Genomic DNA, 22,458 nt, shown 5'->3' with positions numbered 1-22,458 from the left:
CTCGTTTCCTTCTGTCTGAAGGTAACCATCGGGTTTCTCTATCTTTTGCTCTTCTTAGGAGGGAGTATGAGTTTTCCTGGGGTTTGTATTACACTTTGAAAATTTAAGCTAAATCTTCCTACACTGATAAAAAGATACCCATTTCTAGTTTACGTCCTGTTATGCATTGAATTGTGTTCCCTTCGACAAGTTCTAATCCCCAGACACTCAGAATGTGACTTTATTTGGATATAGGGTCATTGCAGTTGTAGTTAGTGAAGATGAGGTCATACTGGAGTAGGGTGGACCCCTCAACAAATAATGACTGGCGTCCTTATACGAAGATGGCCATATGAAAACATACAGGCAGAAGGCCATTAACGATGAAGGCAGAGCGGAGTTATGTAGCTGCAATCCACAGAATGCCAAAGATTGCCAGCAAACCACCAGAAACTAGGAGAGACAAGGAAGGCCTTCCCTATAGGCTTCAGAAAAAGCATGGCCTTGCTGACACCTTAATTTTGGACCTCTAGCTTCCAGAATCATGAAATCTGTTCCCAAGAAATTTCTGTAGCTTTAGGCTATCCAGTTTGTGATGCTTTTTTAGGGAAGCTCTAGAAAATGCACACACATTCCCTTGGAAGTCATCAAAAATGATCCTCAGGGATAGTATTTGGGATTTCTGGAACATTTTCATATCTCTTTGTGTAGCCTGCAGACTTGTGTGTGTGTGTGTGTGTCTGTGTGTGACAGAGTCTCATTCTTGTTGCCCAGTCTGAAGTGCAATGGCACGGTCTTTGCTCACTGCAACCTCTGCCTCCCGGGTTCGAGCGATTCTCCTGCCTCAGCCTCCCAAGTAGCTGGGATTACAGGCACCCACTACCACATCTGACTAATTTTTTTTTTTTTTTTGTATTTTTAGTAGAGACAGGATTTCACCATGTTGGCCAGGCTGGTCTCGAACTCCTGACCTCAGGTGATCCACCCGCCTCAGGCTCCCAAATTGCTGGGATTACAGGCATGAGCCACCGTGCCTGGCCTGCATATTCTTTTTTATGGGGTTCCCACGTGGGAATCTAAAACTGCACTGCAGACCAGCTGGCTGTGAGCCGTCTGAGGGAACTCGGAGCCATCTCTCGCATCCACATGGCCTCACGTGTTCATTATCACAAAAAACATCTAGTGGCAGCTGGCTCAGTACAAAGCAGGTTGTACATATCTTGATTCTTTTTTGTCCTCTGCTGTCAATTTGGTAGCACATGTTGATGTTGAGTGTTACCAAACAAGTGACATTGAAGAGTGAATAGTATAAAAATAGGCCACAGAAGGGCCAGCGATAGCATGGATACTGGGTGATTAGTTAGCAAACTTGAACAGAGAGAGGGATAACTCGGGGCACTCATGTTTGCCATCTTTGAGGAGAAATAACCACAACCCCTCCAAGTGTTGAAAGTTCCATCCCAGATAGAAAAATCCTGCCTTGTTTAATGTATGAAAATCTTATTTTATCCAAACATGCAATTATAGGGATTCATCCAGAGGCCTGGATTCCTCGCTAAATTCTGTGTTTACACTTGGGAGTTCGTTATTCTTCAACCTTCTGGGTGTGTCATGGGACAAATCTGAATGATTACCACACTAAAGAAAATAAAAGCTCTTTCTTTTCTATCAAAGACAAAAGAAATGGAAATGTCTTCATCATTTTCAGTCTACCCATTGGTCTGCGTGCACATTTGTTTGAACTACAGCTTTTTAAACACCATTAGCGTCTTTTCAGTTTCTACAGTACACTTCCTCACGGCAGAGGTTGTTTCCTTCTATTCAGCTAAGTTAAACTAGGGTTACTAATAGCTTTCATCTTACCTCATTGCTGGAATATTTTTTCCTCCAGTGCTTCTAGTCTGTTTACTAAACACACAGAAAATGAATGAAATAAATCTCTGCAGGTTTGAACATTGCTTGGCAAGTGAGGAAAAAGATACACACTAGGGTTCTTGCAAAGTCTAGGCAAGGATAATTACAGCCCATTATACAGAATTGTTTGATACGCTGTATGATGTGGCTGTCAAGACGCAGTCCCCAACCTCTACAACAGGGTTTTTCTACCTGGACACCATTAACATTTTGGGTCCAGTGATTCTTCATTACTGGAGTGTGGGTGGGGGTACTGTCCTGTGTACTGTAGGTTGATTATAAGCATCCCTGCTTCTCTACCCAAGTTGAGCCAGAAGCATCCCCCAAATCATGACAACTAAATCTATTTCCAGACAATGCCAAATATCCCCTGGAAGGGAAGAAAAACTTTCCCTTGACTGAGAACTACCATTCTAGAAAATCAGAATACAATGTAATAAGATACAATTTGAAGTTGAGAAATATTTCTAGCCTAGAATGCTTGTTTATTTATTGCAGGCACTTTTGCCTTGCTGTACTGTGACTTTGTGAGTTCATTCATTCATTTATCCAATATTTATGAAGCATCTACGTTTTGAGGGTGGAGTAAGTGAAATGAGGAAACAGGACCAGGACAAGGTCAATGAGCTGGCCATGGGTAACTGAAAAGGGGACAGTGCCTATAAAACAGAGACGGTCTCTGGCTTCTTAGGCTCACTCAGGAATCATTACCAAGGAAGGGTGATTTCCTTCCACTTACTTTTAAGGTAAGAGAGGAAGTCCTTTTCATACTTGCCTCTCTAAATCACTAAGCTCTAGAATTCAGACTGGAATCTTGAGTATTTCTCGCAGGACAATTCCTCAAACCCTTTTCTACATCAAGGACTCCCCATTTGCTGTTGATTTTGCCTGGAGCACTCGTTCAGCACTCTGCACTTGGCTCACTTTGAGTTATTCATAATGTTTCAACCTAAATGTTTTTTCTTCAATGACTTCTTTCTAGCCCCCACCTTCTTTTCTCACCTGGACTTTTTATTTATTTTTTTCATCTAGCCTATCACATCCTTATTTAATGGAGTGTGTGTGTACGTGTGTGTGTGGTTATTATTACTGATACTAGACTCTAAGCTCCCTGGAATGTAGTAGGTAGTAAATTAATATTTGTTGAATTGATGAATGAAATACTGAATACTGCTATTTACTAAGTTATATTTTTCTCTTTCTCCTGTTTACAAGAACACTAACCTGATAAAATCTCCCAGGGAAAGGAGAATTCTGAATGTGTTATTATCTGGCATAAGAATTAGTGATTGCATTCATTGATTGAATTTATTTATTCTAATGCAGGCATAATTTTGGCAAAACGTGAACAAAATGGAAGACAAATTAATTCAGTTTTTGCTTATCATGAAATTTGAGTTAAAACCTACAGATTTTGGCATAGCTCTGCCCATGGAGATGATGATTTCCTTAAGAATGTTTAGGTGGTCTGGAATTCAAACGCCTTCATGTTTAACTTTAGAATCATATGGCTTGGGTGTTAAGTGATGGAATTAAAATCATGCAGGGGCCTAAATGCTAAACTTTATATGGGTCAGAGAGAAACAAACTCTTTACAGCTGGGTAATGGGAAAATTTGACTCTAAGTAATAGTGCTTCTGCCCTGTAGCTCTTAGTCATCTGATCCTGTTGCTCACAGATGGGCTGTTAAAAAACAAACAAACAAAATGACAGAAATGAGGCCATGTGAACTAGGTGAATTTGACAACTGTCAGCACTCGGAAAGTCTGAGCACGTTTTATTTAGCTAGACCTTCTTAAGACCACTGCTCTAACTAAAGTTGCAAGTAATTATGCACTTCTCTGTCATGTGAACTAAGATGAATTGGCTGGTTGCCAAAACAAAACAAAAAAACAAAACAAAACCAAAACCTGAAAGTTTGTAGCCAACTTTGGAACTGATTTTCTGATCCATCTTAGAACACATACAACCAATTTGGTGGCAAGGATGATCAGAGGGAAGAACACAGAGTTCTGAGCCCAGATCAGAATGGGAAATGAACTCCAGCTCTTGATCTTCTTCAGTACCAAATATTTATTTGTGGTCCTTTTGCATTCAGCATGCCATCTGTTGATAGCGCAGTATTTCAAAGATGATTTAATTAAATACCACAGTCTGTATTTTAACAGTGAGGATGCCGACTGTTAAAACCTAGGAAGAGGGTAATAAAAATACTACTGATGAGAGGTCTTCCACTCTCTCTTTGTGTGGGCTTTCTGCACTCTTACAGGCTTCAGCTCTTGTATGAATACTGGTCAACTGGAATCTCAGAATTTTATTAAAAAAGGCAACTTAGAGATTGTCTGCTTCTGCCTCTTGATTTTATAGATGAAGAAACTACTGTCCAGAGTGTAAGTGCCTTTTCCAAGGCCCAATATAACCCTGGAGGTCCATGTTCAAGAAAGGACTGGAATTCAGTCCTTTATTCTGAGGCTCAGTTTACTTGTCTGCTCTGAGGAGGACTGGTATCTTCTCAGTAACTTAAGGTCTCTTTTCTGTGCCAGGAGCTGGAGAAAGAATGATGTCTGCCTGTCCCTGGGCCCTGTGAAGATCTCTGTGGCCACTGGCACTTTGGGAATTTTGCTGCATGAGTTGGAAAAAAAAACTAGGCCGGGCGTGGTGGCTCACGCTTGTAATCCCAGCACTTTGGGAGGCCGAGGCGGGCGGATCACGAGGTCAGGAGATCGAGACCACGGTGAAACCCCGTCTCTACTAAAAATACAAAAAATTAGCCGGGCGTGGTGGCGGGCGCCTGTAGTCCCAGCTACTCGGAGAGGCTGAGGCAGGAGAATGGCGTGAACCCGGGAGGCGGAGCTTACAGTGAGCCGAGATTGCACCACTGCACTCCAGCCTGGGCGACAGAGCGAGATTCCGTCTCAAAAAAAACCAAAAAAACAAACAAAAAAACCCCCAAAAAACACTAGTGCATGTTGTCAGCTTCATTCCTAGTATGTCTAAACCATGAACTCAGGTGGGAAAAGGGGGAGGGGGATGATACTCTGGTGTTCTAACTGGCTAAGCTTCCTCTTGGGAAGAATTAAAAATAAACAGGCAAAGGAAAGGAAGGAACCACAGAGCTGGATTACATAAGTGATATGAGATTTGTGCTATGTACAAAGTATATCTCATGCAGTTGCTAAAGCAGTGTGCAAGAAAGAATTTTTTGTAATAGAAATTTGAGTGAAAAATATATTCCAGTAAAAATGTCAAGGAGCTCCCCAGACGAGGACCTAGTGAAATGATAACTACCCCACTGTGGCCCTTAAGGTCCTGAAAGTCTTGTCATGATAGAGTGTTTTATTATTAAGAAATTCTGAGAGTCTAAACCAGACCCAATTTTAGCTATACATTAGCAGCACCCGAGAGCCTTAAAAAAAGAATACAGAGTTCTGGGCCCCACCATAGACCAATTAAATCAGAATTTCTAGGGCTGGGGTGTTTAAAACAGTGTTTTTAAATGTTCCCCAGATGATTTGCAGCCAGGGTGAAGAACCACTGGTCTAAATTCACAGAACAGCCAGCTTTCGCAGAGGCCACACTCTTTCATGAGTTTCTATCACAATAGGGGTTTATACAAGCTGCAAAACTGTGTGAATATGCAATGTGTAGGAGGGAGTGGATGGGCAGGCTTGCCATACAGATAATGCTTCATGCTGACCTTTTGGTATATACAATGCATGCATTTTGCAGTGTTCTATTTTTCAGTGTTTACCACTTGCATTTTCAACCACTGATTGAAACAACGCCACATCAATTCCTTTTTGCCCCTAAACAAACCAGGTATCCTGCTGGCATACGGGACAATGTTCATATGTATGTCTATGTTTAATCATGAGGCTGTGTGTGAAGGCTGTTATGCACCAAACTATAACTGTAGAGGCAGAAGGATTTGAGAAGTTATATAGACAAATAAGGAATTTAACACACGACTATTATAAAATAACCTCTGGTGACACATTCCTGGGATTAGCTACTCTTATTACTTGGAAGATCTTCTCTCATGTCACCTAATACTTTTTTTTTTTTTTTCTGAGGTAGGATCTCACTCTGTTGCCCAGGCTGGCATGCAGTGGCACAATCATGGCTCACTGCAGCCTCGACTTCCTGGGCTCAAGCAATCTTCCCACCTCTCGGCCCCCCAAGTAGCTGGGACTACAGGTGCATGCCACCATGCCTGGCTAATTTTTGCATTTTTTTGTAGAGATGAGGTTTCATCATGTTGTCCAGGCTGGTCTCAAGCTTCTGGGCTCAAGCCATCTATCCACCTTGGCCTCCCAAAGTGCTGGGATTACAGGAGTGAGCCACCGTGCTCAGCCTACCTAACACTTTTCTAAATAAAAACCTAAGTGTGCTAGCCTTTCCTCTTATTTCTTATCTTGAATGGTGACTGCATCTGAGCAGTGCTTTTCTTGTAAGTCTCATACTAACCTGACAATAACCAAAGGTAATTGTCATTCCATGTTTCCTTCCAACCCTTCCAATAAATCACCTACACGAAACAGTCCCTCCTCAGGCTTACCTGGGGTTTCCTCTTGGCTCCTTATTCCTTTCCTTTCCTTTTGCTCTTCCCTAGGGCTTCTCCAGAATCTCTACCTCCCTCTTAAGATCAAAGCAGGAGCCTATTCTGAATGAGTCTGACCAATAGCAGAAGAGGTAGAGAATCTCGTATGTGACATTCCTTTAAGTATTTCATTGTGCTTCTTTTATATTATCATTAAATTATTTAGATGCTTAATTTTCTGGAACAACTGACAGACCTAGTGTGAGTCCCCACTTACTCAAGGAGGTATAGCATGTGGATTCATCTATGGGTGTGTTTACAATATTGACTCAACCTGGAGACCTTTGCCCCTCGGAGCTGTGGAATTATTACAAGGGGGGTTTCCATATCCATTATACTCACCAGGCATCTTGCTTTTCCACATCACAGGCTCCCACAAAAATGACAAGTCTATCGTGGCATCTTCTTATTTTTATATGCTTACCTATTTGTTGCCTACTTAATATATCTGTTTTATTTCAAGTCTTTTAACATCATCTTACTTTGTATTAAACTTTATCTTATTTTTATGGGCTATTGTAATTTGTCTAAGTCCCTTTGCTATTATTTTTATCACAAATGTTAACAAGGTCATTGCAATTGGTGTCATTTTTAAGTTGAGAGTCCTCTTAACTTGTTCATGCAAGTTTCTGATAAAATATTAAGTGTGCTATGACTGTGATTCTGGCTGTATGTTAGATACCAAGTTACACCCCAAATCCACAATGCATCTCATCACTCTTTTGAAGGCTACTTCCTAGTTCTATCTATTCTCAACTGAATAACAATCCTGGTATTTTATACTTAGCCTGTTGACAGGAAAGCTATTTGGGGTCAAATTGATGAGTCTTATATTATTACAGTAAAATCATCTCTTATTATAGGAGGCAAAAGAAGGAAACATATCTGGGAAAAGACCTGACGTTCATTCCACTTGGCACAGACACCAATAATGGAATTAATGGTGTCTGACTCTTTCAGAGTCATTAATGTGTTGTTATTGTTGTTGTTTTTTCTTTTTCCTGAAAAGAGATCTGAGATCTATGAGAAACCACTTCTGAGGCAAAGAGAAATTTCTGTGCTATTGGAATAGTGGGTTAACAGTTATCACCTCCCAGCACACGAAATCTCAGAGCTCTGTGTATTTGCATCTAGAAGTAGTAAAGCCAAAGAGAAGGAAGCAGAGACTTTGGTTTCTCAAAGCTGTGGCCTCGTCCAGGGATAGGATGTTTTGGATTTTTCTTTCAGGCCTTTCCCTGATCTAGTCATTCCTCTCAATCTTGCCAGGGTGCGGGGATAGATGGGGGTTTCAACAGGCAGTCCTTTCACCCCTCCCTTGCCAGGGGAGTTCTCCTGTAGCCAGAGACCCAGCCCCCAGCCTCGACACTCTGGACGTAAGGGCAATGCCAAACAGCAGCTGATGGTATATTTTGGCATTCTGGGAATTTGCCTGTCCTGTCTGCCAGACACCTAGGAGATTAGCCTTATCCTCCATGACCCCAGGAGATCATCTGGATGCCACAGCTTGCTTACTGGAAGGTTTAGGAGAGATGTATTTGTGTCCTCCTAAAAAAAAGTCTAAATAACAAATATTTTAAATATACACACATATTAGAATGAGTTTTCTCTTCACCTAAGTAAATAGACTAAATGTTTTTGAATTTATTTATTAAGTTCTTGAATTTTTTTTTTCCAACAAGGTTTTCAAATATGGCCAATAGGGACAAAAGTGGCAAAGGAAGAAAGACACTCAATAATGTAATCCCAGTGTCTTTTCATTCAAAGCACACATTAACGTACTTTAAAAAGAACTTCAGAGTGTCAACTGAATTCAGCATCTATTTTCTGATGTCTGACTCTGCATGGGGCACTGGGCAGCCACAGAGGTGAGGGTGCCATTGCTCTGCTTGAAGGACACAGGCACAAAGTGGGGCAAGAAGGAAGGGAGAGGAGAGAGGACACTGAAGGACAGTGACACAGAATGGTTGGAAGGCTTTGATGAATGCCACAACAGAGATAAAAACAAAGGATGGCGGGGGCAAGGAGAAGAGATGGCTGATTCTGAGGAGGCCCAGATGTCAGAGGCAAGCTCCAGCGGTTGACTGAGGTCTGTCAGGCAGGCTGTGGTGCGGTAGGACTCATGACGTGCTCCGTGCCTGGTGCAGGGCTGGTGCTTCCCAAATATTGGTTGAACGCCTGATATGGTTTGGCTGTGTCCCCACCCAAATCTCATCTTGAATTGCAGTTCCCATAATTTTCCCATTTTGTGGGAGATAATTGAATCATGATGGCGGTTTCCCCCATACTGTTCTTGTGGTAGTGGTAAGTCCCACGAAATCTGATGCTTTTATAAGGGGTTTCCCCTTTTGCTTGGCTCTCAATTCTCTCTTATCTGCCACCATGTAAGATGTGCCTTTCACCTTCCTCCATGACTGTGAAGCCTCCCCAGGCATGTGGAACTGTGAGTCCATTAAACCTCTTTTTTTAAATACATCACCCAATCCTGGATACGTCTTTATCAGCAGCGTGAAAACAGACTAATACAATGCCCTTTCTGGGACAGTACATTATATGAGACATATATGACAGTCATATATGAGTACATAGATGACTCCTATTCCTAGCTTTAGACCTAGAGAAATAGAGGGACTTACCTAAAATAGTTTGGTGAATTTGTGGTTATTAACTGTTTTAGACAATTCTCTTCCTACTAAAAAACCTCACTCTCAAGAACAAGCAAGGAAGAGAGATCTGTGAAGCTAACCAAAATAATCAGTGGTGAAATCTAATGAACGCAATTCCACTTCCTTGACATATTTTGGTATGCCCATTTCCAGCCATATATTACCTCTAAGAAGATAGAAAAGATATACAGTGAACCACGATTGCTGAGACATTTTAATTGTTCTTCTTAGAGATTAATGATGCCTTGTAAAATGCACTATTAAATCTGTTTCTTCCTTCTGGCATTTGTTTTTGAGAACAAATATGTAATTACTAGGGAGGAAGTCTCAGAGAAATGATTTGCCATATTCCATAGGCATTTCTCCTACCAACGTGAAACTCAGGTTTTTCTCAATTGTTTCCTGCTTTTACAATGTATTGGGGTGGTCCCACAAATGTCTGTAGAAATTGAGCAGGCAAATTGAGAACCTTAAAAGGAGCTGTTTAGTGCAAAGTACCTGTCAGGACCTGCTTTTTTTCCTCGGGCTTACCCCTCCCCGTATATCCAGACAGGATCAGCCCCACCCCAGGAGCTGTGGCCAACTTGGGTGATCAGGGGCACTTTAAAGACTTAAGCGATTCAACATTAGCCACCACCACAACGTGCCTGGTTTTATTTCTAGTCACTGGAAGTTCTACTCTAGTTCTTCTCTGGCCACACCTGCCCTTTGTACCCCATTTCTTGTCTTTGGGGCTTAATCCTCCCTGCCCAGCATCCACATTCCTTGAAGCCTGGGGTTTTACATTGGTCCTTCTCCTTCCTCAAACCACCTGCCAAGATCTAGGGTCTGATCCTAGAAACTCAGACCTGTCACTCCCAACAGAGATCATGTCTGGAATCGCCATAAGCTGCTCACCTAGTGTGAGGACACTGTCATCTCTTTCCATACTGTGGCCACACCAGTGGCTTCTGGGATCATGACTTCTTACAGAGAGGCACCGGAGGACAGTGGTTAAGAATCCGGGCTTTGGAGTTTCACTACCTGGGTTCAAACCCTAACTCTACCACTTCCTGCCTGTGTTATTCTGGCAATCTGCTAAGCCTGAGTTTCCTTATCTGCAAAAGGAATATGATGGTGATAATAATAATAGTACCCATCTCATAGGGCCATTGGAGGTGTCAGTAGAATGAACTTTGTCACCCAGTCAGCCTACAGGAAGTGCTGGAAGAAGCACCCCATCTCCTGTCTCACTCCCACTTTCACATACCCCCTTGGTTTGCCCCATTGCACCGAGAGCCCTTTAAAGGGGATATCTCATCAGATATGGTTCTGATAAGTGCAGAATGCAGCTTTTCAAAACTTCACTTTTAAATTGCTGTGAGACAGAATATTAAGCACATATGTACACCCTCAAAAGTTATTTAAGTCTTCTTGAAAGTAAAAACTTTTGGTTTTTTAATTGCCAGCACAGCTAATGACGATTAAGAGGAAATGGTTGTGTCTTTAGGAATATGTAGTTCCCCTGCCATGAAATAATGACCAACAAGAGACATGACTCCCCTTTTAATGGCTTTTTTTCTGGCCTAAAAAGCCCTCTGTGGGTTGCTATGGCCTACAAAGAGACAAATGCCTTTGCTGGACAAGGAGGGCCCTGCTGATCTGGCTTCTGCTAGTACCCCTGGCTCTGGCCACATCGATTCACTACTGGTGCCCAGAACAGGCCAGGACCCCTCAAGGCTTTGGTTGATCCTGCTGCTCCCTCTGCTGGGACCCTGTTCCTGGTGAACATATGTTCAGCTTTGGAGACCGCTGAGAACTCTCTTCTTTGTGGTTGACTGTGGCCTGTCCTTTGATTACATGACCTCACTCGGGTTTGTTTACATGTCTGTTTCCCCACTAAGCCCTAAACTCTTTGGGGACAAGGGCTATAATGTAACTACTCAGTCCATGCCTGAGCCTGATTGGGTCATCACACATGGAAGCACCATGCACAGAAACGGTTGTTGGGAGTTGTGGAGCTGGGATATGAGATATCGCAGCCCAGTCCAGCATGGAGCAGGTGGCAGGACAGGGAGAAGGGTGCTCATGTTACTTTTTTTCCTTTGCTTCTTGCCCTCTCAATCTCCTGCTTTCTCACTGCTTGGGCTCAGCTTCTTTTTGTTAGTCATCGCAAATAAGAAAACGTAATTGTGTTTGACATCTGCACCATGCATGAGATGACCCACTGCCATATCTAGACACAGCTTACCTTTTTACATAAAATCATCGCAACATCCTTGCTGGGATCAGGAGAAGTTTACACACTGAATGCAGCTTTTTAAAATGTCGCCTTTAAATTGCTATGAGAAAGAATATTAAGCACATATGTACAACATCAAAACTTAAGTCTCTTTGAAAGGAAAAGCATCTGGTTCTTAATGGCCAGCACAACTAATGACGGTTAAAGGGAGACTCGGTTGTGTCTTTAGGAATATGTACTTCCCCTGCCATGAAATAATGACCAACAAGAGACATCTTCTCGAGGTTCAATAAAGAAAACAAGATACATTTCATATCTGAAACATCAACATAGTTCCAATGAAAGGCAGGAAATATGTATTCTGTGCAGGTGTAATTCTGTTCTACCAACTAATTCCCTTGGTAGTTGCATAGCCTGTGGATCATGCAGATTTCCTTTAAGGCAAAATTAAAAACACTTCCCCCACCCTAAACAATGGTTTATGTGCAAGCATGCCATTTTATGTTTCCTGGACTAACCGAAAAATAGTTTAAACTATTTTAAACATTTACATCTTTTACTGAGTAGCTGAGAAAATATGTGATGGAAGGATGTCAGTCTCATTAACCCTGTGTTTCAGAGAAAGAAAGGTCTGAGGGTTGAGTAGATTGGAACATAAGGGGTCCTCTTTTAAGTTAGGGTACAGTTTAATGGCTGTGATAAAAGGCAGCAGACGGGTGACATTAGAGAAAGGAATCAGGGAAAGGCCTGACATGCCTGGAATGTAGAAATTTTGCCTATTCTGCTAGAAAATAGTGTGAGTAGGGACTTCCAGTATATTCCAGGTATAGGAATCAGAGATAGGCCATTGCCAATTCATTTGTGACAATATTGCTTTTTTCTTCCAAATGGGACACTTCTGAGCATGCCTGGATGCTATTACTTGGGGCTGAGTAGTGCTGGCTAGTCTATATGAGACAACCTAGAACATATGGTCACCCCATTCCTAGGTCACTCTAAGGCTCTAAGCTTGCAGTTGGCTTTAAGCCCAAGTAGCTTGAACGGATGGAGAACCATTGAGCGAGTTGATTTGGGAGCCCTCCATGGTGTTTCAAAACTCTCTGGCAGGGTTTTAAATGGCCTAACCCGCAAGTATTCTACTGGCAGGACAAACATCTACAACTTTGCTGTGTATCTTATTTGCTCTCTTCAGGTAGAATCAACCAGGGTGTATATCTTTAAGCCAACCTTGGGCACAGTCATTTCTAAATCTGACTTCACAGTGTAATCATTTGAAAAATGATCATTTGAAACTCTGAAAAATACAGACACTTAGGCTCCACCCCTAGATATTCTAATTTAATATACCTGAGCTGGGCGCAGACGCTCATGCCTGTAATCCCAGCACTTTGGGAGGCCGAGGCGAGTGGATCACAAGGTCAGGAGATTGAGACCATCCTGGCTAACACGGTGACACTCCGTCTCTACTAGAAAATAGAAAAAATTAGCCGGCCGTGGTGGTGGGCGCCTGTAGTCCCAGCTACTTGGGAGGCTGAAAAAAATAGAGTGTATATATATATATATATATACACATCTGAGGTGGGCCCAGGCATCTGTATTTGTAAACATTCCTCTGATTCTTTTGACACCTAGCCAAATTTGATAGTGCTTTTGGGTTTATAAGGAGGTTATGGGGTTTTAAAAAGGCTGCAAATTTCAATTTTTATTTTTATTTTTTTCGTGATGGAGTCTCACTCTGTCGCCCAGGCTGGAGTGCAGTGGCACGATCTTGGCACACCATAACTTCTGCCTCCCAGGTTCAAGTGATTCTCGTGCCTCAGCCACCAAAGTAGCTGGGACTACAGGTGCATGCCACCATGCCCAGCTAATCTTTCGTATTTTTAGTAGAGACAGGGTTTCACCATGTTGGCCAGGCTGGTCTCAAACTCCTGACCTCAGGTGATCCGCCTGCCTTGGCCTCCCAATCAATGTTTCAATTGGAGGATTAGAAGTTGAGAGCCAGTATGTGAGGAGAGGATATTAGAGAGGAATTGAAATATTTTCTACAATTTAATTACAATTTTTTATGAGACCAAAACAGAAGCAAATTGCCTAAAAATATATATTCCTATTTTGCCTTATTTGCCCAGAAACAATTTGAAAATTTATAAATGACGTGTTGTTTGGACCAAAGATAAAAAGATAGAAGATTTTAACAGACAGTAGAATTTGGTAAAGGAATCCATCAAAAGTTTGTGAAGGAATCTGCATAAAGAAAGTCAAGGAGATAGCTACAAACTCTATGTGGGCAGCATTTATATCCTGGCTAAAACAATTAGCCGGGAATTGTGGCATATCCCTGTGGTCCCAGTTACTCAGGAGTCGCTTGAGCCCAGGAGGTTGAGGCTACAGTGAGCCATGATTGTGCCATTGCACTCCAGCCGGGACAACAGAGCAAGATTTTCTCTCAAAATAAATAAATAAATAAATAAAGCAAAGAAACACTAAATAGTTTGCCCAAAATATTTCTGGGGCGTTCATTTTATTTTATTTTATTTTATTTTATTTTTTGAGACGGAGTCTCGCTCTGTCACCAGGCTGGAGTGCAGTGGCGCAATCTTGGCCTCCCAGGTTCAAGCCATTCTCCTGCCTCAGCTTCCCGAGTAGCTGGGATTACAAACACGTGCTACCACACCGAGCTAATTTTTGTATTTTGCATAGAGATGGGGTTTCACCATGTTGGCCAGGATGATCTTGCTCTCCTAACCTCATGATCCACCCATCTTGACCTCCCAAAGTGCTGGGATTACAGGAGTGAGTCACTGCGCCTGGCCTTTTTGGGGCATTTATTAACTGCTTTTAGACAACAATTTTGCTCCCTATGTATAAGCTCAAATCTCATGGACTACTGAGGAAGATAAATCTATGGGCTTAATATTTTCGATCCCTTCTTCCTCCTTGGTGTCCAGTGGGACTAGAACGCTTTCTAGTTGAAAGAGATCATGAAAGCATTAGGCCATTATGCTGAAATCACACCTGATCTGATTACTTCATGCATGCCTTTTCCTGACTGCTAAAGAAAAAGAATTTTGTGTCAGTCTCTACTTTAGAATCAGCACATTCAAGTTTTAGAGAAGAAAGTTACAAAAGTTGCAAATATATGTTTTCTAATCTTGGCACAATCCTCTTTCACTACAACAGGTTGCCTCTGAGCATCTATGTGTTAGGCACAATTTCTAGGGGCTGAGAGTGTCTTTTTTAGAAAGTTGTTTTAAAACAAGTGTAGTTTGCAAATCTTTTTCTCTAGGGCCTAAGATTAGGGTAAAGAAGATAATAAATATGCAAGGTCTCCAGGGTGTGGAAGAAGAGTGTGTGTATCTTGGGATAAACCATCTTTGTATGAAGACAGCAGACCTCAACTTTCCCCACAGCCAGGGGGATCATGGAAGTTCCAACCCCACAGGTGAGCGCACATAGCCCTGTCCTCCTAGAGACCAGCTGTTTCTGGTCATTCCATCACAGAGAATTATCTTTAAAAGTAGGGCAAACTAAAAAGCAGTTTCATTTGGAATATGAAAGTGTCTGTTATTTTATGGACTTTAGTGGGCCGGATACATAAACAGGTGGTTTTTCAAATTACTGGACTTTCCAGATGCTGCTCACTATTGCAGCTGTTCCTACTTTCAACCCCTTAAAAGTGTAGCCAACCCTGCCGTTAATTGAAAGAATATCCTACATCATGAAGCTTTTCATAATTCAAGGGTACTTGGTGCACCTTGCCTTAAATTTTAATAAATAATATGAAATCATATTCAGTTAAAACCGAAGTTTTTTGATTGCAGTTAATAGATAGAGGAGGGAAAAGACTCTTTTAGTAAGCATTTAAAATGTATATAATTTTGGGTTGAACTTGAAAGCATTTCATATGCTTAAGAATGAATAATAGCTGCCATTTTAGTATCATCCTTTGCTCAGTATTCTGAGAACAATTTCCCACTAAAGATGATCATAATGCAATTTTACAAGCTGAGGATTCTGAATTCCATGCATGACTTCATACATGGTAGAATATCAATCACCAACTTGTGAAGCTATCTCCTGAACAAACACACAAGCAAAACTAATACTAATACCAACAGAAAAAGATATTGACATGGTGCCAAGACCATCTGATCTTTTAAATCTTATGCTTTGGTTAGATGTATATCAAATAAATAATAATTTTATAAATGACTGTTATACTGATATTAATCACCAATTGCTCTAGAATGCTTTCTAGTTGAAAGGGATCACGGAGGCATTAAACCATTGTATTAAAACCAAAACTGATCTGATTATCATGTGCGTGCATTTTCTTGACTGTTAAAGAAAAATTTGTGTCTGTGCATATTTAAGAATCATTACATTCCAATTTTAGAAAAGCAAGTTATGAATGCATATTTCTGTTTTTCAACAAAGACCTCCTTTCAGATGTCCTGATTTGTCTCAGTGCTAACAGAATCATCTAAACACATTTTTCCTCTCATGACAATAGTCCGTGGTGAATCACATAATCGTATCTATTCTTCCTTAATGATACATTTCAAAATATTCATTTTGGGCAGTAACTATGTAAAAAGATGGATAACATTTTAAACTTGTTAGCCCTTAATTTCTATTAATATTACAAAAGAGGAATTGGAGGTCAGCCTGGTAACCATGATGATCCCTTCCAATTCTAAAATTCTGTCATTTTATGCATGTACGGTTCAATCCCCAATGCCACTTCGCATTGTCTTCATTTCACATCTGGACCATGATGCAATTGCATCTGAACTCTTTTCTGCTCAACTAGACTGGCTACTTTTCATTAGCTTCTGTACCTTCACCAGAGTCATTTTACAAAAATGTCACCTTCATTATACCACACCGATGCTTGCAGTCATTTATGGCTGCCCACTGCTGACATGATGATGTCCAAACTTACCATGAGTGCTGGATTTAGAGACTCTGCATTTTACTATGATCAGTCTTTTCACCTTTATCACCTACCACTCTGCCACATGAAATCTCAAATCCCAGTCTGACTGAGCTACTAAAACTCCCCTGTGGGAGACATTCTTGTCTCCATGCCTGGCTCATTTAGAAGGCCTTCCTGTGCTTTTGCCCCAGCTATTTGCAATCATCTGTCCTCCATGACCCAATTCAAACTGCACCTCCTTCATACCATTCTCCATTAAACCATCTGCAATACATCCTCCTTCTCTGACCCTGCTATCCTTTCCATGGCTGGGTCTCTCTAACACTTCATATTGATACCATTCCCTATCTAAAAACCTTTTTGTTATGCAATATTCAACACTACTGTATTTACTTTTGATTTCTTATCATATATATTATATTTGGTCTGTTTCCAAAATGATGAGAAGGCTTACAGTAGAGACTACATAAGACAGTATGTCAGTTAAAAAGGGGAAGCGAAAATATAAAACCATATGTGGGAGAGAATAAGGAACATGAATTAATGAAACTTAAAATCCAGCTATAGATTTGAAACTGCTTCCTGGCAGTCAAGGCAAAAAAAAAAAAAAAAAAAAAAGAAAAAAGGACCAATCGGTTTCCATGTAGCAGTGACTTACTATTTTGGTTGTGTGTATGTATTTTTTTAAAACACTTTTTACCTGTGTGCATGTTGTCTCACTAACTGTAATCTTCTTTGTGATTGCTAGGATTTATTGTAGGAATTACATAGCAAAGCATCTAATCTAGCATATTGCGTGGGTTTAATAAATAAATTAATGGATGGCTAATTTTATCAGAATTATAGATTTGAAGCCATTTTATTTATCTAGAAAATCAAAATAAGTACATAATAAACATGTGAATAACAATGTGAACAAAAAAGACACAGAAATCTCAGAGGGAGAATGAAGGGTTTGAGTTTGTGACCACTTTAATTAAAGGAAATTTTAAAAAGTATTCACAAGCTACTTAATATTTTTGGGTAAATGTCTATATTTGGGTAAATTGTCTCATAATGTGCAGCAGCAAGCTTTTAGTAAAATGAGAAATTAATTTTATTGGAACTGGATTGTATACTATAATGTGTGTCATTATTACTAGTAAAATAGGTGATAATGCTGCACCTTCTTGAAATATAAATTCATGCCACACGTGAGTTTTCTTTCCTCTCCAGAAATGAAACTGGGGTTTCATTTCTTCTCTAGAGTTTTGTTGTTGTTTTCTTTAACTTGGCAAAGGGATGCTTTTACAATGCAGAGAACACCCTAATCTGGTACTGTCCAATAGAGATTTCTGTGCTGATGGAAATGTTCTATGTCTGTGCCACTAGCTTTACCTGTTGCACACTCACAATGTGGCTAGTGTGACTAAGGAACTGAATTTTAAATTTTACTTCATATTAATTACTTGAAATTTAAATGGAAACACAAATGGCTAGTGATTACCATATTGGACAGAGCAGCTTTTACAGGGCTGCTTGCTTTTAGGACCAACTTTTCCTTACTTGATTCCATTGGCCACTGTTTCTTTCTTATTATGTGAAGTTTTAAGCTAGCATGCATTAGCAGTAAAGCTTTGGGTGCTTTTAAGAAGCACCCAAAATTATTGTCATGATTTTTTTAAGAAGTCTATGTTGTTGGCCAGGTATAGTGGCTCACACCTGTAATCCCAACACTTTGGGAGGCCAAGACCAGTGGATCACTTGAGGTCAGGAGTTCAAGACCAGCCTGGCCAACATGGTGAAACCCCGTCTCTACTAAAAATACAAATATTAACCCGGCATTGTGGCATGCACCTGTAGTCCCAGCTACTCGGGAGGCTGAGACAGAAGAATTGCTTGAACCTGGGATGTAGAGGTTGCAGTGATCTGAGATCATGCCACTGCACTCCAGCCTGGGTGACAGAGTGAGACTGAATCTCAAAAAAAAAACATAAATAAATAAAAATAAAAATAAAAAATAAAAAGAGTCTATGTTGTCAAAAGTAAAATTTAGGGAAATTTATTATTTACTGTCATGGAAACTGGGAGAGAATCATCCCTGTTTCTGTTATTTTGTTTGTGCTTGGACTTGAGGATACATATTTATAAAATAGGAGTCTCCATAAGATGTAGATAGGCCCCTGTTCATCAGCCAGGCACTCTTTGGGCAGAATTTGCATTTGTAGTCTTGGTGTCTCTCTGTAGGGCATTCTCTGAAGTCCCCTCTAGGCCAGGCATCTGAGTGAGACTGCCAAATTCTTTCCTAGGTGGATTTTTTGGTTTGACTGTCTTGTTTTGCTCACAGTTCTATGAGCAAGTAGTCAGGGTTTCGTTTCTTTAGGCTATCAGGAGCTTGCTCTAGCTTTTTCTTTTAATTTCTTTAATTTGAGGATCCCCATACTTGCTCTTTGAAACGCTGTTTTGTAAACTGCTATTTCCTCCAAGCCTGTTATGCTTTTTTCCATCTGTGTTGAAGTCTCTTTTCCCAGTGGGGCCTTTCTTTCTCAACTTAGTCATGCTATGTGTGGAGACCCACATCCACACTGTTGGCCTCTCTGACTCATCCCGGGAGGTTCGCTTGCTCCAGGGAATCTCACCCACAGTGCAGTGGAACAACAGGGAGGATCCAGTGAAGCCAGCCCTCTCTGAAATCTGCCTCTTTTCCTGGCAACTCTCCTTCTTGTTAAAGCTACATGAGAAGGGTGGGGGTGAGGGAAAACACAAATATCCTCTCCCTTTAAGGTAATGTTTTTAGTAAATAGTTTTTTTAGCAATTCTATTTTCTAGTTTATAAGGTACTTTTGTTGCTGTTGCTTTTAAATATTCCATAATCCAGCTAGTCAAAAAAAGCTGCAAATGCTCCAATTTTCCTTTTTCCTACTCCAGGAAGCCAAGAGAGTCAATTCTGACAGTTTTTTTTTCCTTCCAGTTACAGATTAAACTGTTTCCCCTTTTGAAATATATTATTCATGAATGTAAACAGTTTGTGAACTACAGCTACTCCCATCCATAGATAGCAGGCGTGGTGGGTGGAAATTGCTCATCCACCTCATTGATTGCTGGGGGTTGTATAGGAGTATATCTTCACACTGCAATCCCTGAGCCAGGATTTTTCCTTAGCCCTCCATTTCTCAGAGAAAACCCTCTGCCAAGGATGGCTCTAGCCCATGATATCCCAATCCAGATGTGTTTAGGCAATAAATTCCTCCCACTAGATTGGCTAAAAGGGTCAAAATCGAATAACAATGATAATTTAAAACTGACCACTGAGTCAGATCTAAGTCTGGTCAATAACCCAGTCCATTTATATTTAATCTCACCAAGCACGTCCTGAAAGTATGAAAAGGAGCTCCAACCTGAATGTGCCATTAGCTCAAGGAAGGCAGACCCAGGTAGCTACTAAAGAAGCAGCTTTCCGCATCTAAGTGCAGGTGTCCATAGATAGAAGAAACCAAGAGGCATACATTGTTTTTGGTTTTGTAAATTTGCTTAGTCGTGCACAAGTGACTTGTTAGGCTAGTTAAAGTAACTTTCATATGTATATGAATAAGTACGTATTTTGTCTTTAGTCCTAGGCATTTCCATCCACTGTAGTATTTTTAAGAAAATCACTTCCCATCGTTTTAGTTGGGGGAACATGCCCATCTTGTATTCTGACTCATCCTCAGCACAAGACCTGACACAATTATCTTACTGTCTTAATGCCACGTGCAGTGGGGGCCGGTCACTAGACTTTCAACCTGGGAATGGATAGGAACCATCTCACCGTCCCAAGGAGTATGGGCAGTCTGTTGCTGAGGTCAATAGGTTCATTTGCTAGGATAAAAGTGTAGTTGTAGGAGCTTCTACAAAACTCTAGCTGAATTTCAGCTGAACTAACTATTGGGGGGAGATGGGGGAAGGGAGATGTAACGTTTCTGCCGACTGCGGGAGCTCCCACACATCAAACCCACAAAACTCTGTATGTGTGTGTGTGTGTGTGTGTGTGTGTGTGTGTGTGTAGGGGGCGGGGTGGGGTGTGCGTACACGGCAATGCTAAAGAAGGATGCACGGGCTAACTGCCAGAGGAGAGCTGTCCCAGCCCTTCCCTGTTTGTTGGTCCCCTTGGCTTACCTTGACCACGTCATCGTTGAGGTGTTTAGGGTCGCGGTTGACCAGGTCGATCTCCTTGGTGTGCGCGTCGTACACTTGCTTCTCGCTCAGCTCGTCTGCCATGGCCTTGTTGTTGGGCTTGTAGATGTTGCCCTGTTCCCGGATGGGAACGGTGTAGAGATGTCCCTGCAGAGGGCGGAGAGCGGACGGCCAGGAGGGGGAGAGCCGCAGCGGCGGTGGGAGGAAAAATGCAAAAAGAAAAACAAGCGATCAGAAGTCAGCCTGGCGGCGGGGGAAACCTCGAGCTCGAAATCGAACTAACCGCTCCGACAGCTACGGCTCGGTGCACAGAAACCGCCTGCGCGCAGCCAGCTTTTTAAGAGGATCTCGCAGACGACACCACACCCCTCCGTACTCCGCGGGGCGCGCCTGCCTCCCCCGCCCGCCGCCAGGGGTCAGGGCAGGCCCCGCCGCGCGGTCCGCAGGACCCCGCCCGCGCACGCCCCGGCTCAGCACGCAGGACCCGCAGGACCCGCAGGACCCCGGCGGCGAGGGGGCAGCCACAGGCTTCTCCCGGACTCCCTAAGCCGCGCCGCTCTCGCCCCGAGCGCTTCACCTGTTTCGCGTTCCGGTCCCCGGCGCCTATCACCCCTGCCCTGGTAATCCCTTCCAGCTTTATCTAGGATCCAACAGCAGCCGCCCGACCCGCGGAATGTTCCCTTTATCGCTGCTTCTTGGCCGCGTCCCCCTCGCACCTGCCCGCGCCCCCCACCCTGCCTCGGCCCTCTCTTGTCCCTCCACGGCTGTCCCTCCTCAATCAGCCGTGATGATCACAATCCCGAAAGTCCCCATTTCTGGCGGAGCCAGGCGCCAGACCCCCTAAACGTCCTAGAACTCAGTCTCACCTGCGCAGCTCCCCCGACCCACCCTCAGGGCACTCCCAGGCTGCAGGCGGGTGGCTGAAGGGCAGCTGCGTGTTGGAAGACGAGGTTTCCACACTCGGGCAGAGCTCCAGCGCGTGGAGGGCGTTGGAAGTGATGGTGGCAGTTTGGGGAGGGGAGGCCCACCCCTCTCAGAACACCCCTGCCAGACGCCAAGATGCAGAAGGAGTTCTTGAGATGGTTCAAGAACTTTAGAAAGTGCAAACACACCGCGCGCTGCCTCCGGGACCTGCCGGTCTGGGCGCCTCGCGGGGAGTCCCGGGGACTGTCCCCAGGACTCGGGTAAATGACACCTGCACCCTGCACTCCACTTCTTCGAACCCCCAGCAGGCAGGGCCGGACCGCGGGGGTCCCGCGACAAGGGAGCATCCTAGACCCATCCAGTAAACGCGTCCTGGGCCCAACAGACCCAATCTCAGGACCCCAATCCCCTTTTCCGTGTCCTCCTAGCTCAGGGGATCCCTGGGCCCCCTCCTCACTAGGAAAACATAAAACATTCCTGGCTTCTCTTCACTTCCCCGCCCAGGCCCATTCCTCAGCGGTGCCAACGCCAGAGGAGTGCTCCGAAGTGGAGAGAGGGCTGGGGCCAGGGCAGCAGTCGGGATATTTGGAGAGGCAGATAGCAGAAGCGGACACTCCCCGCGCGCCCGGGCCGGCGCGCCCCCACCGATGCCTACCTCCGAGTCTACGTATTTGCCCCCAGACATGCTGGCCCGTGGCTGGATGAAAGCTCTGAGGAGGTTTCCCTGGGCTGTGATTTAAGGGAACTGAGGAAGGAAGATCTTGTATTGTATGGGGGAAAAAAAAGGCGCTGGCGGGGGGGCGGTGGCTGGGAGGGAGCCTCCTGGCCGCCCGCCAAGGGTTTGTTCTGCTAGTGGTTGGCCCGGACGTGCGCTGCGCCGGGTTTAGGCACATCCCCAAGGTTCTGGCAGCAGAGGGCGGGGAGCGCCCGCAGCGAGCAGAGAGCGAGTGAGAACGTTTCTCCCGCGCTGGGGTGCTTGGGCAGATTATTTTAAACCTGAGGCAACATTTTCCCTGCTCTGAACCGCCGAGAGGCGTCCCGGGGAGAGCGAATGTTTTCGTAATGC

At 43.1% G+C, this 22,458-nt stretch overlaps 1 protein-coding gene across 3 annotated transcripts in view; it reads right to left on the bottom strand.

Annotated features, from left to right (window-relative positions):
* The window catches only part of CAV1 (caveolin 1), a 35,731-nt gene extending 13,605 nt beyond the window's left edge, over positions 1-22,126 (bottom strand). Inside the window, exons 1-2 of one of the 3 annotated variants that reach the window (XM_032761513.2) lie at positions 22,048-22,126; positions 20,451-20,615 (exon numbers count right to left, since the gene is read on the bottom strand). In XM_032761513.2, coding sequence (XP_032617404.1) covers positions 20,451-20,615; positions 22,048-22,077 — 195 coding nt within the window. In that variant the 5' untranslated portion in view covers positions 22,078-22,126. Of the gene's footprint in view, positions 1-20,450; positions 20,616-20,751; positions 20,850-21,334; positions 21,424-22,047 lie in introns of those variants that run through there. The other 2 variants (XM_058435685.1, XM_058435680.1) reach the window with 2 other exon arrangements.
* Positions 22,127-22,458: the final 332 nt, after the last annotated feature.

The sequence above is a fragment of the Hylobates moloch genome, unplaced genomic scaffold (assembly GCF_009828535.3).
Source record: "Hylobates moloch isolate HMO894 unplaced genomic scaffold, HMol_V3 SCAFFOLD_1, whole genome shotgun sequence".
Taxonomy (NCBI): domain Eukaryota; kingdom Metazoa; phylum Chordata; class Mammalia; order Primates; family Hylobatidae; genus Hylobates; species Hylobates moloch.
This window is presented reverse-complemented; position numbering and strand designations above follow the sequence as displayed.